Genomic DNA, 13,023 nt, shown 5'->3' with positions numbered 1-13,023 from the left:
TGGATAAGTCGACGTGATAGCGAGCATCCCGTCGATATGTTGTTTTTACTAGAAAACCAGGTCAGTGTCAGTGTTTGGACGGACTCATCCTCCGCCGAACTGATCCAGGCTGCGGTTCCCCCGTCTGTGCAGCTCGGTCTCACGGTTCTCTACACGGTTTTGTATTCGCTGCTCTTCGTGTTTGTTTACCTGCAGCTCTGGTTGGTTCTGCACTACGGACACAAGCGCTTCAGCTACCAGAGTGTTTTTCTCTTTCTGTGTTTGCTCTGGTCGGCTTTGAGGACGACACTATTCTCTTTCTACTTTAAAAATATTGTTCAAGCAAACCAGCTTCAGCCTTTGCCGTTCTGGCTCCTGTATTGTTTTCCAGTCTGCCTGCAGTTCTTCACCCTGTGTCTGCTCAACCTTTATTTTGCTCAGGTAAGTCCCACTTTGCTGTTTTCCCAATTTGTTTTTGTTTTGCAATGTATTACACACCCTCAAAATCTTTATGATGGTTGGTGGTCTAATTAACATACAAAATCAGTGTAATTTGTTATATAGAGAGAATATGAATCCTTTTGCATTTAGTTAGAGTTCCATTTCTATGCAACTCGCATCTAAGTGGGTCCCTCCCACCAAATGTGTTTACTTCGTGTGACTGACTTGGAGCTTCATGCTGTAATTGTGATTAAAAGCATCGGCATACTGTCATACAGGCAAATTACTTTGTTTAAGACATTTAGAGACATTCATCATTTTCATGATACTGGGACAAGAGCACAGCTGGAGGTCATCAGTTTCAGTTCAAATCCCTCTGCTTGGCCACAACAGTGCAGCTCACAGGACAGTCTGAATGAGGACTATTATTGCCACTTTTGGTCCATCCTTCCACCCTTTGTAAAGTCTTGGCCGTCTGTGAATGCAAAACCTCATCATGCAGGGGATGAAATATTGTTCATTTCATCTCCAAAGCTTTATGCACTGGAGAACAGAACATTACAGGCCCTTATTCTATTACTGGAAATGAAACAACTGCTTGGTTCACAAAAATTACATTATTGTTATCATTTACGCATGTTCATGTCAGTCCAAACAAAGCTGTTTGATTTTCTTTATTCTGTAGACCACAAAAAGGGATGTTTAGAAGTATATCCACGCTGCTCTTTTCCATACAGAGAAAGCGAATAGTGACCAAGGGCTGTTCTGTCATGCTCCAAAAAGCACCATTAAAGTAACATAGTAGTCAGTACAACTATTGCACTATATTCCAAGTTATTGGATGTCAGATGATGGTTTTGTGATAGAAACTGACAAAAATGGTAGAGCTACAGGCATCCTGTACTTCAAAAAGTAGAGTATATCAATAGCAAAGTCATGAGTTTGATTCCCAGTGCATTGTAAGTCACTTTAGATCATAACGTCTGCCAAACACATCGCATTATACTGAAGCTATACTGAAAATCTCCTTTGTGATTTGAATATGTACTTATATTCAAAGTCGGATGTAATATCTTGATGCACCATATCTGAATAGGTGCAAATGTGAATGAGATATTCAGAACTGCATACAATCTGTATTAAATACATTTATTTTGGTAGCTTGAAAACCCCTGGTCACCATTCATTTGCTTTTTATGAAAAACAGAAGTGTTATTCTGCTAAACTTCTCTTTTGTTCCTCATTAGCAAGAACTATTTCTTTAAAATATAGTAATTTAAATGTCTAATAAATGAGAGGGTAGTTTATATAAAGCCTTGTTTCACTTCTTTGGTTGAATGCCACCATAACTGTTATGGTGAAATATTTGGTTTTAATCTAAATTTAATCTTATTATTCATGTCCAAACTCAACAAATGTGTGCTTTGCCCTTTCTGTTCTCTCCGACATCACCCCGTCTCTGATATTACTCTAAACTTGCTTATATTGCATTCTATTTCGTCCGTAGTCAGCACATAGAGCCGTGGCACAATCAAACCTGACTGACAGGCCCTGCAGCTTTGTTTTATGCAACCACTGTTTATGCCTGTCTGCAGCCTTTCCCCTTACACCCACATTAAGTTGCAGAGGGTTGCTCGAGATAGCTGGTCTTTGTTTATGCGTATTCCTCGGGAGATATTTGAGATGTGGGCATCGTACCGTCACTGCCTGAACAGTGCGAGTTGGCATTTGAAGGTGCGAGCCAATCAGAGGCACCTGCTGCAAGAGCATTACATCACCCTGCTCAATCCTGTACTATTCCAGGCACAACACAAGGGGTGTGCAGCATTCTGTTCTGAGAACAGCCACCGCACAGACAAAGACGCTGAGCACCCCGACTCCGAAATGTCAGCCAAAAACAAAATCACATCGGTGGGGTACTGTACCCGTATGGGGTACGTATCCGAATGAGTCATTTGTGTGGCCATGAACGCCGTGTTGTGATCTAGTGCTCTGTCCACTCAGTAATGACCTAATGACCACTATTTTAACTCCACTGTTTGCCCCACATTCATTTTCCTTGGTAATTGGATGGAGTGATTGATGTTTCATGCTAGTTGCTGCAAAAACGGGTTAGCTGGGTGTCATATAGGAAGATCGCATCAGTTGTGTTGTAGCTAGTTCGAAATATATGTATTATAAAATATATATGCATTTTATTAAACGTAATATAAATATATAATATATAAGTATTAAATTATATATAAAATTACACACACACATATATAATTTTTATTTATTTTAATACTTATATACTGAAATATATAAAAATACTTTACACAGTACATAAATACATAAAGTAATATTATATAATAAGTTAAATAATTATAATTATATCTTTCATTTGTCAAATGTAAAAACATGCATGGTGGAACTCAAAATGTCTGCTGTTGTTTTTACAGCCAGAAAATCTGTCTCTTTAGGGAAATGAAATTGCAACACTGTAAATAATGCATTTTATACTTTGCAAGTGTTGAGTCATATTTTACAGTTTTCCTATCCGTTCTTCCTCTGTCTTCCAGTTCCCTGAGGTGGCACCAAAGTGATGACCAATTAATTTTTCAGATTACACTTTCAGCAACTCTTGTGTGTGAAGGAAACACATTAAAGGCGTGTATACTGTGAACGCCAACTGTTTACGTGAAGCAGAACTCCCCCATGAATCACACGTGTGATTTCTGCATGTAGGACTGTGTGTGTGTGTAATGCGTCACATGAGACCTCATCAGCAAAGCCCTGCAAAGAAAAAAGATGGGCCATTTTCCACTCTTGTATGTTTTCTGCTCTTAATGCAGTTGGTGGCACGTTGTGTACTGTACCCGTATGGGGTACGTATCCGAATGAGTCATTTGTGTGGCCATGAACGCCGTGTTGTGATCTAGTGCTCTGTCCACTCAGTAATGACCTAATGACCACTATTTTAACTCCACTGTTTGCCCCACATTCATTTTCCTTGGTAATTGGATGGAGTGATTGATGTTTCATGCTAGTTGCTGCAAAAACGGGTTAGCTGGGTGTCATATAGGAAGATCGCATCAGTTGTGTTGTAGCTAGTTCGAAAAGGAAAAGCAGCATTATGTACAATATATAGCTCTGTTGTAAACATTTTACACACATCTACAAACAAATATGTTTTCTGCTCTTAATGCAGTTGGTGGCACGTTGTCAGCAGTTTTTAGTGCTTGTCTGCGTGTTATTTTAAACATAATTTCACACGTATAAAAGAAGGTGCCAGGTTCAAAACATGCAACATGCATGGTGGAACTCAAAATGTCTGCTGTTGTTTTTACAGCCAGAAAATCTGTCTCTTTAGGGAAATGAAATTGCAACACTGTAAATAATGCATTTTATACTTTGCAAGTGTTGAGTCATATTTTACAGTTTTCCTATCCGTTCTTCCTCTGTCTTCCAGTTCCCTGAGGTGGCACCAAAGTGATGACCAATTAATTTTTCAGATTACACTTTCAGCAACTCTTGTGTGTGAAGGAAACACATTAAAGGCGTGTATACTGTGAACGCCAACTGTTTACGTGAAGCAGAACTCCCCCATGAATCACACGTGTGATTTCTGCATGTAGGACTGTGTGTGTGTGTAATGCGTCACATGAGACCTCATCAGCAAAGCCCTGCAAAGAAAAAAGATGGGCCATTTTCCACTCTTGTATGTTTTCTGCTCTTAATGCAGTTGGTGGCACGTTGTCAGCAGTTTTTGGTGCTTGTCTGCGTGTTATTTTAAACATAATTTCACACGTATAAAAGAAGGTTCCAGGTTCAAAACATGCAAAAATGTACAAATATTTAATGGCATCTGTGGCATGCTGTCAGTTATGTAATACAATAATTTGACTTGTCCCTCAGTTTACAAAAATCCAATACCATTACCAAAAGTCCTGCATCTCATGCAAAAGTTGCATCTTATCGGCTCTACATGGTCATGACAGGAGTTGAAAAATTGTCTATCACTTGGCACAGATATGTGTCAAAATGTTTTAATGTTGTTGAAAAGTCTTTTATGCTCACCATGGCTGTTCAAAATAGACTAGAACAATAATATTTTGAAATATTATTACAATTTAAAATAACTGTTTTCTATTGGAATGTATTTTAAAATGTCATTTATTTCTGTGATGCAAAGCTGCATTTTCAGCAGCTGTTTCTCCAGTATTGAGTGTCACATAATCCTGCAGAAATCATTTTAATATACAGATTTGGTGCTCAATTTCTTATTGTCAGTGTTGAAAATTGTTGTGCTGCTTAATATTTTTGTGGAATAGTATAAACATATTAATAATAATCACTGACATTTGAACAGTAGTGTATCATGTTTAAGGACAAGTAGCTATGCTTCCATAACACCATGTATTTTAATGTTTATTTATAAACATTTTATTACATAATAGATATTCATTATAAGTGCATTAATGTACATGCAGTTTTGCTTGTTTTTTACAAACTAGATGACAAATCCAAACCGTGCTTTCAATAGAGCTTAACTTATTTTAAATGCAGAACATTCCATTAATAAGGGTATACAGATTTCAGTTACAAAAAAAATACAACAGAAAAGTAGTTATGTAGTAATACGGTTGCGTAAGTTCACTTATTTAATCAAATGTTTTCTATGATTTAATATATAGTTTTCAAAGAATGACATGTCCTTGATGTTGCTAATGGTCTCTTGACCATAAAAGTCGCTGTGCATGACATTTCTTCACATTTAGCACGTCAAACCACAGAGTCATGGCTTGTTTCTGCAATCGTATCAGCCGGGAGAGTCTTATTAATTCAGTTTACAGAGGAATCTTTATAATGGCCAGCCAAACAGAGGCATCACCCCCACGCAGCTCCATTACAGCTTATTGGAATGTTGTTTTCTTATTCCACACTCGCCCTCTTTGTCCTTGTAAACCATCCATAGATATGCAAGTTTGGTGTAGATCATTATGGCATTAGGTGGACGCATGTTCCTCACTGCTATTTACACTCCTCCAGTGCTTTTGTAAACTCATATTTGGGGCCAAATCACATGATCGGGATCAGTAACAGAAATGTGCTGCCTAATTTGTTTAACAAACTTAGGCATCTGTTTGATATGTTCATTGGCTGCCTGGTCTTGACTGGAATGAATCACATTTCGCCCTTTGACAGCTGACTTGGAGAAGTTTAGGCTGGAATTTGTTTTGGGCTAATGATTTTAGCAGTTGTGCTGTTGTGTCAGGAGAGGTTCGGGAAGGCTGTTGTTAATCTGTAACTAGGCCACAGTTTCTTTGGCAGGGATCTCTAGGTACTGTAGACCTGCTTGTCATGTAAATGGAAGAAGTGGGTAACGAGGACAGTCCACAAGAGCATTGAAGGAAAACAGCCATTTAATCGTCCTGCTTCCTAAATTAGCCGCTTGTTTGTTCCTGGTAAATACAGTTGTTGTGGGATGAATTTGACTCATATACTATGTCGCTATCTTAAAGGGGCCATGTTGTATTCTTTTTTGCAGTGTTTTTCCCTGATGCCCACTTGTTATTTTCGGTGCAAGACACCATGACTAGTTAACGTTTTTTACATGACCATTTACCACCCTCATTTTCCTTTAGGACTAAACAGACTATTTTTGCTACTGTACCTTTAAGACAATCTAAATTATGTATTATTATTATTGTTGGAATATGTAAGAATGTTTTTTTTAAAGAAGCCTCTTATGCTCACCAAGGCTACATTTATTTGATGAATAAATAATAATAAATATCTAAGCAAATAAATAACATTGTGAAGTTTTCTATTTTAATATATTTTTAAGATATATTTTTTTTAATTTAAAATGCCGTTTAATGTCACATGATCCTTCAGAAATCAGTTTTATATGCTGATTTGGTTCTCAAATCTTTTTTTTTGATTTGTGCTGCTTTATTTATTTTTGTGAACAATGTGATACTGTTTTTTCATGATTATTTGAATAGAAAGTTATAAAAACAGCCTTTATTTGAAATAATCTTTAATAAGTGTTTACTGTCACTTTTGATCAATTTAATTAATACTTTCTGAATAAAACATGGTCTACTAAATGAATAAAATATAAATATAAAATACATTTTAAAATATACTATTTTATTATATATTATATTCTTAATGTTTCTCTTTAGTCGCCTGTTCATATTTTTGTGGAGGTTTGTGTTTGCTGGCTCCAGACCTTATACAAGCATTTGTGTCATGGACATGAAAGTATGACTCATTTGGCATGGGCTTTTGTGAAGAAATCATTTCTGCTCCCCAAACACACATTTGCCCGCTTGAATGACTGCAAGCTAATCAGAATAACAAGTAGGCTAGATAGTGGGAATGATTGTGCCAAGGGTTGCTAAACAGGTTTCTTTAAGACGGTTGACAAAAGCTATAGATTGTTTTTATTTTATTACCTGGGCTAAAAAGTAGTGGTCATACAATAGGTCAGTGTTTGGTGCTGTTTTTATTGTGGTATTGGGTGTGAGTTGGTAAAGCCTGCAGTTTGGGCATGAAGTTGGCGTGCCTTAACCTGAAAACTGTTCATCATTGCTGTTTGGCATTCCTGTTGTTCCACGTAAAGACTATGACATTTAAAGTTATCAACTACAGTTTTGTTATACACGCCTTAATCCAAAATTTATAGAAGCCCATGTCTGACACATAAGGGAAAAAAATCATGTTTTTTGTCATCATAATTATTACTATCTCATAATTTCATCTTTTTATCATAATTTTGACCATTTCTTATGACTATCTCATAATTTCATATTTTGTCAATTTAGCCATTTATCTTATAGCTATGACTTAGTATCTCATCATTTAATCTTTTTTTATTAATTTTGACTTCATGACAATGACTTATCTCATAACGATGACTATCTCGTCATTTAATCTTTTTTTGAAGAAAAAAATCACGATTTTTGTCATAATTATTACTAACTCATCATTTCAACTTTTTGTCATAATTTTGACTATTTTTATGACTTGGCATCTCATAATCTCATCTTTTGGTATTACTTTTGACTTTTCATATAGGCCTAATTATGACTTGGTATCTCATAATTTGGCCTTTTTGCCAATTTAGCTTTTTATCTTATGATGACTATCTCATAATTTAATCTTTTTGTATTCATTTTGACTTCATGTCATAAGTATGACTTAGTATCTCATAATTTTGTCTTTTTATGAATTTAGCTTTTTTGATCTCATATTGATGACTACCTCATAATTTAATCTTTTTTGGGGGGGGGGGAAATCATGTTTTTTTGTTCATAATTATTACTAACTCATAATTTCAGCTTTTTGTCATAATTTGACTATTTCTTATGACTCACTGTCTCATAATTTCATATATTTGTCAATTTCACCTTTTATTTTATAACTGTGATTTAGTATCTCAAAATGTCATCCTTTTGTCAATTTAGCTTTTTATCTTATAATGATGACTAACTCGTAATTTAATCTTTTTTGTATTAATTTTGACTTTTCATGTCATAATTATGATTTACCAGAACATTATTATTTTTTTACTTATGTGTTTCTAGAAATTAGACAGAACTTGGAGAGCAGAACATTTACTTGTTGCTAAATGTTTCAAATAAAGCTTCTGAATATCGTTGCACTGCTAGTTATTTTTCAAAAGCACTCCTTGTAGCAGCATAGAAACCCACTGTTTCCTTGAATGATTAAAAAAAATTCAGCCTGACTTTCGGAAATTGTTGGAACTGTATGGAATAGTTTGGCTCTTAACCATCCCAATGAGTCTGAATTTGTAGGCGTATTTTCTGTTTTGACCTGCTCTGACTTCACACAGGATACAGGACCTCCATCACTCAGATGTGTTCAGTGAGGGCTCTCAAACACAATCTTGTACAAAAACAAGTATTAAGCAGACCAGAGGGACGCGTTCCAGTTTTGTTTCCCAGTGTAGGTAGATGAATCATTGGTTTTAAATCTCCTCAGGGCCCTCTTGACATGAGACACTGAAGGGTTGCAGGGTTGTGTTCTGATTACCAAGGAGGAAAATAGGAAATTATGAGTTCAACCATGTAAACATTGTCAGAAGGCCTCAGTGTCCGTTCAGATGAAAGCTTTCGTTCTTTTTGGTTTGGTAAATCGGTCATGTGCACTGAGCAGTTGCATGTGATCTCCTGTCAGGCTACGCATGCTAGAGCCATATCTCTTGTTCTTTACAAATTTGTTACAAACTTGTAGACAAAACCTGTTTGGGTTTTTGTTAGGGCAAGTAAGTTTTATTTATTTTTATTGAAAAAAAGAAAAATGTTATGTGGAGCTGCAATCTTTGAATTTTTTTGCTTAGCAATTTTTAGCAATAAACTCAAAAATAAATATCCAAATGAAATATAAAAAAGTATAAAATAAAAAGACAACATTAATATTACTTTAAAAAAGTTATTTGTCTATGTTAGACAATAGTTTATCAAATATATAAGAAAACAGCAATGGTTTTATGGCTGTAATATTTCATAATAAAAGTAATTAGTGGACTGTGTAAATCATGAAAAGTTTGCTTAATAGTGGAATAAAATGTCTTGCATGAGTTTGAGCGTCATGAGTATCAATAACATTTCACACCATCAGTAAAAGAGGAAGAAGCTTAGTCTCACAAAGTCTCATGACACCGAACCGCAGTGTTATGCACTTTCAAAAGCATGACTCAGTTTGATGTGGACGTCTCATGGTAAAAATACATTTAAGGAACTGAGACAAACATCTGCATATGGGTCACAGAAAGAGCATGCATATCACCCCTTTGAAAAGACTGCTGTCTGCTTCCTTTTTTTTGTCCTTTTCTGTGACTGGCCCCAAGTAGATGGCATTTGTGTGTGAGCTGAGTGCTTATAAAAGTCATGAGTTTACATTTTATCCCAACCAAAACATGTCTGTCATCTCTCAGAATACAGGCCTATCCATATTAATTTGCTCTCTCGCTTGCTTTTTTCTTTTTAATTCCATTAAAAACTTTAAAAAAAACTTTTCACTTTTTTTTAGCAAACAAATAAATAATTAAAAAAAAATTTTACATTGAAAATTGGCCTTACATAGGTCTAGAATATCACTAATAACCGCTTATAACATCCTAGCATTCTGGAATTGTTTTGCAGTGAGCTTTTTTTTCAGAGAATGTAAAAATCCAATTTTTTCTTAGCTTTTTTTCATATCTGATCTGTACCTTTCTCCACCTTGTGACAAACAAAACTTGTAATATCTGTAATATCTGCTAGCAGGCAGTGCCTGTGTTGAACGTGGAGCGTGCTGACCTTGTTTTTGCCTGTAAAACCGTGTGGTTTGGGGTGGGGAGCGGAGAGCAGATAGATAGGAGCTTTTAACGCTGCCTTTTCTCGGTGAAAGCACAGCGCTCAGGGCGACACGGGTCCCTTGAGCCTACCGCTCTCTCGTGAGATGACAAACGCGAGGTGCAGTTTGCTGTGTTTATTTTTGGAGACTTTCTTCTGTTTAACTCTGAATCATGCTGTGCCGTGTCCCGGTGGAGTCTGCGGTACATCTGCTGACAGGGAGACACATGAGGAAAACACATATGAACACGCACGATTCACAACACAACACAAGTATTGACTGCTGCATCTTTTTATCTCTGCTATAGTTTCTTTGTTAAATTAGATGTATTTTGCACTTTAAGCATTTGATGTCTTCTCAGAAAGCTTGTAATAATGTTAAATGAATAGTTCACCACCCTACATTTTGTGATAATTTTCCACCCTCTTTATTCCTCAAAATGAAACGGGCTGTTTTTGCTTATGAATTAATACTTTTATTCAGCAAGGACATGATACAGTGATCAAATGTGACTTTTTTTATATTGTGTTTTTGCCAAACTTATTTTTACTTGTTTCAAAAGTGAATAAATCAGTAAATAAATTATTTTAAAAAACAATTAAAAAAAGGCCTTATATATGTCTAGATAGCAGAATATCAGAGACTTTCATGGCTCTTTTTTTTTAAAAGGAATTAATACTTTAATTCAGCAAGGATGCAATAAATTATTGAAAAGTGACAGTAAAAACATTTATAATGTTAACCTTGTGACAAACAAAACTTGTAATATCTGTAATATCTGCTAGCAGGCAGTGCCTGTGTTGAACGTGGAGCGTGCTGACCTTGTTTTTGCCTGTAAAACCGTGTGGTTTGGGGTGGGGAGCGGAGAGCAGATAGATAGGAGCTTTTAACGCTGCCTTTTCTCGGTGAAAGCACAGCGCTCAGGGCGACACGGGTCCCTTGAGCCTACCGCTCTCTCGTGAGATGACAAACGCGAGGTGCAGTTTGCTGTGTTTATTTTTGGAGACTTTCTTCTGTTTAACTCTGAATCATGCTGTGCCGTGTCCCGGTGGAGTCTGCGGTACATCTGCTGACAGGGAGACACATGAGGAAAACACATATGAACACGCACGATTCACAACACAACACAAGTATTGACTGCTGCATCTTTTTATCTCTGCTATAGTTTCTTTGTTAAATTAGATGTATTTTGCACTTTAAGCATTTGATGTCTTCTCAGAAAGCTTGTAATAATGTTAAATGAATAGTTCACCACCCTACATTTTGTGATAATTTTCCACCCTCTTTATTCCTCAAAATGAAACGGGCTGTTTTTGCTTATGAATTAATACTTTTATTCAGCAAGGACATGATACAGTGATCAAATGTGACTTTTTTTATATTGTGTTTTTGCCAAACTTATTTTTACTTGTTTCAAAAGTGAATAAATCAGTAAATAAATTATTTTAAAAAACAATTAAAAAAAGGCCTTATATATGTCTAGATAGCAGAATATCAGAGACTTTCATGGCTCTTTTTTTTTTAAAAGGAATTAATACTTTAATTCAGCAAGGATGCAATAAATTATTCAAAAGTGACAGTAAAAACATTTATAATGTTACAAAAGGTTCATCTTTTGATATTTCTATTCAACATAAAAAAAAATCCTGAAAAAATGATATCCATCAAATTATTAAGCTACACAACTTTTTCAGCATTGAAAATAATAAGAAATGTTTTTTGAGCACCAAATCATCATATATAAAAATAATATCTGAAGGATCATGTGACACTGAAGACTGGAGTAATGATGCTGAAAATTCATCTTTGTATCACAGGAATAAATTACATTTTAAAATATATTAAAATAAATAAAATTTAAATTATAATATTTCACACTATCACTGTTTTTACTGTATTTTGGCTAAACTTCCCATTAGCAATGAATTAGCAAGTTGCCGAAAACTGTGAATAGAAATCTATATTGAATGTAAATATGGAGGTCCATATGTTGATCATGTCATAACCATGATGATTTTTATATGACCTTTTTAAAGATATGTTTTCAGTAATTATATGGCTGGAAGGGAGAGAGAGCTTTGCAATGTGAGCATTAGTGTATGACCGCATAGTGCTTTTATTTGAAAAGAGTAAAGAAATGCTGTGTACTGTTTAATTTTACTACTAAACAGATGCAAAATTATATTTGTCAATTTTTATTAACGTAATGATTGAATTCATTGAAAGGTCACCATGAATTCATCAAGGAAGTTACTTAATTCTTCTTGAAACCTTCAAATTCAGTTCTAAGTCACTGCATATGCTCTGCCCTAACAACATGACATCTGTTCTCAATTTGCACATGTGCCACTGATGTCTGTCAAGCGCAGCCTGTCAGACAGGTGTACTCCAGTTAGTGAATGTCCACACTCTCCTGGTGTGTTCAGCTGTTTTCCACCTGAGGCCTCTTGTTACTTATGAGCAATGCTGGTTCAGTTGCACAGACATCCTTTAAAAACCAACAGTTTTTCCTGTAAATTTTGGAGGTTTGTCATAATTCTGTTCACAGAGATCACTTGATTCAGTGATTTTTCTGACCTTCTCATTGTGGTCTACAATCTTTGAGTGTTTCATTGCATGTCATCAGCCATGTAACTAGAGAAGAACAGGACTAGGATCCTGCATGTGTGCGATCAGGAATGTAGACATGTCATGTGAGTTTTCACTGTTGTTTCTGAAATGAAGAACCTAGTAAATTCCCTTGCCTTATTGGAAATTTGTTTTCACTTGTGCTCTTTTCAAGTTCATAACACATCAGGTTCATAACACATTTCACTGTGTTCTGTCCAATTTCATCATGGTACTTATGTTTTGTGTCACAAATCTCACATTTTTATGACAAAATCAGATTTTTCTTAAGATTTTCAGTAGGTACTGTAGTTTGTAAGTTACAGAAGTGCGCAGGACCCCAACTTCAGCATAGTGTTTGTAATGATTTAAAGGGGTCATATGATGCGATTTCAATTTTTCCTTTCTCTTTGGAGTGTTACAAGCTCTTGGTGCATAAAGAAGATCTGTAAAGTTGCAAAGACTAAAGTCTCAAATCCAAAGAGATATTCTTTATAAAAGTTAAGAGTCAACCACTCCTACCGAAAACGGCTCGTTCTAACACGCCCCGACATGTCTACGTCACGATGTAGGAAGATTTGCATAACGCCGCCCAAATGTTCACGCAAAGAAAGAAGGCGTAACTTTTATTCACGCTGTAGTATT

At 35.7% G+C, this 13,023-nt stretch overlaps 1 protein-coding gene across 3 annotated transcripts in view; it reads left to right on the top strand.

The window, feature by feature from the left end:
* The first annotated feature begins 13 nt into the window (after nucleotides 1-13).
* The window catches only part of LOC107693135 (integral membrane protein GPR137B-like), a 23,850-nt gene continuing 10,840 nt past the window's right edge, over nucleotides 14-13,023 (top strand). For all 3 annotated transcript variants that reach the window (XR_001634711.1, XR_001634710.1, XM_016492400.1), the window contains exon 1: nucleotides 14-420. Coding sequence is in view for 1 of the 3 variants with exons in the window: in XM_016492400.1 (XP_016347886.1) it covers nucleotides 37-420 (384 nt within the window). In the remaining 2 variants the exon portion in view is untranslated. The remainder of the gene's footprint in view (nucleotides 421-13,023) is intronic.

The sequence above is a fragment of the Sinocyclocheilus anshuiensis genome, unplaced genomic scaffold (assembly GCF_001515605.1).
Source record: "Sinocyclocheilus anshuiensis isolate Anshui unplaced genomic scaffold, SAMN03320099.WGS_v1.1 scaffold222, whole genome shotgun sequence".
In the NCBI taxonomy this organism is placed as follows: domain Eukaryota; kingdom Metazoa; phylum Chordata; class Actinopteri; order Cypriniformes; family Cyprinidae; genus Sinocyclocheilus; species Sinocyclocheilus anshuiensis.
Note: the sequence above shows the minus strand (reverse complement) of the source record. Positions and strands in the feature narration are given on the sequence as shown.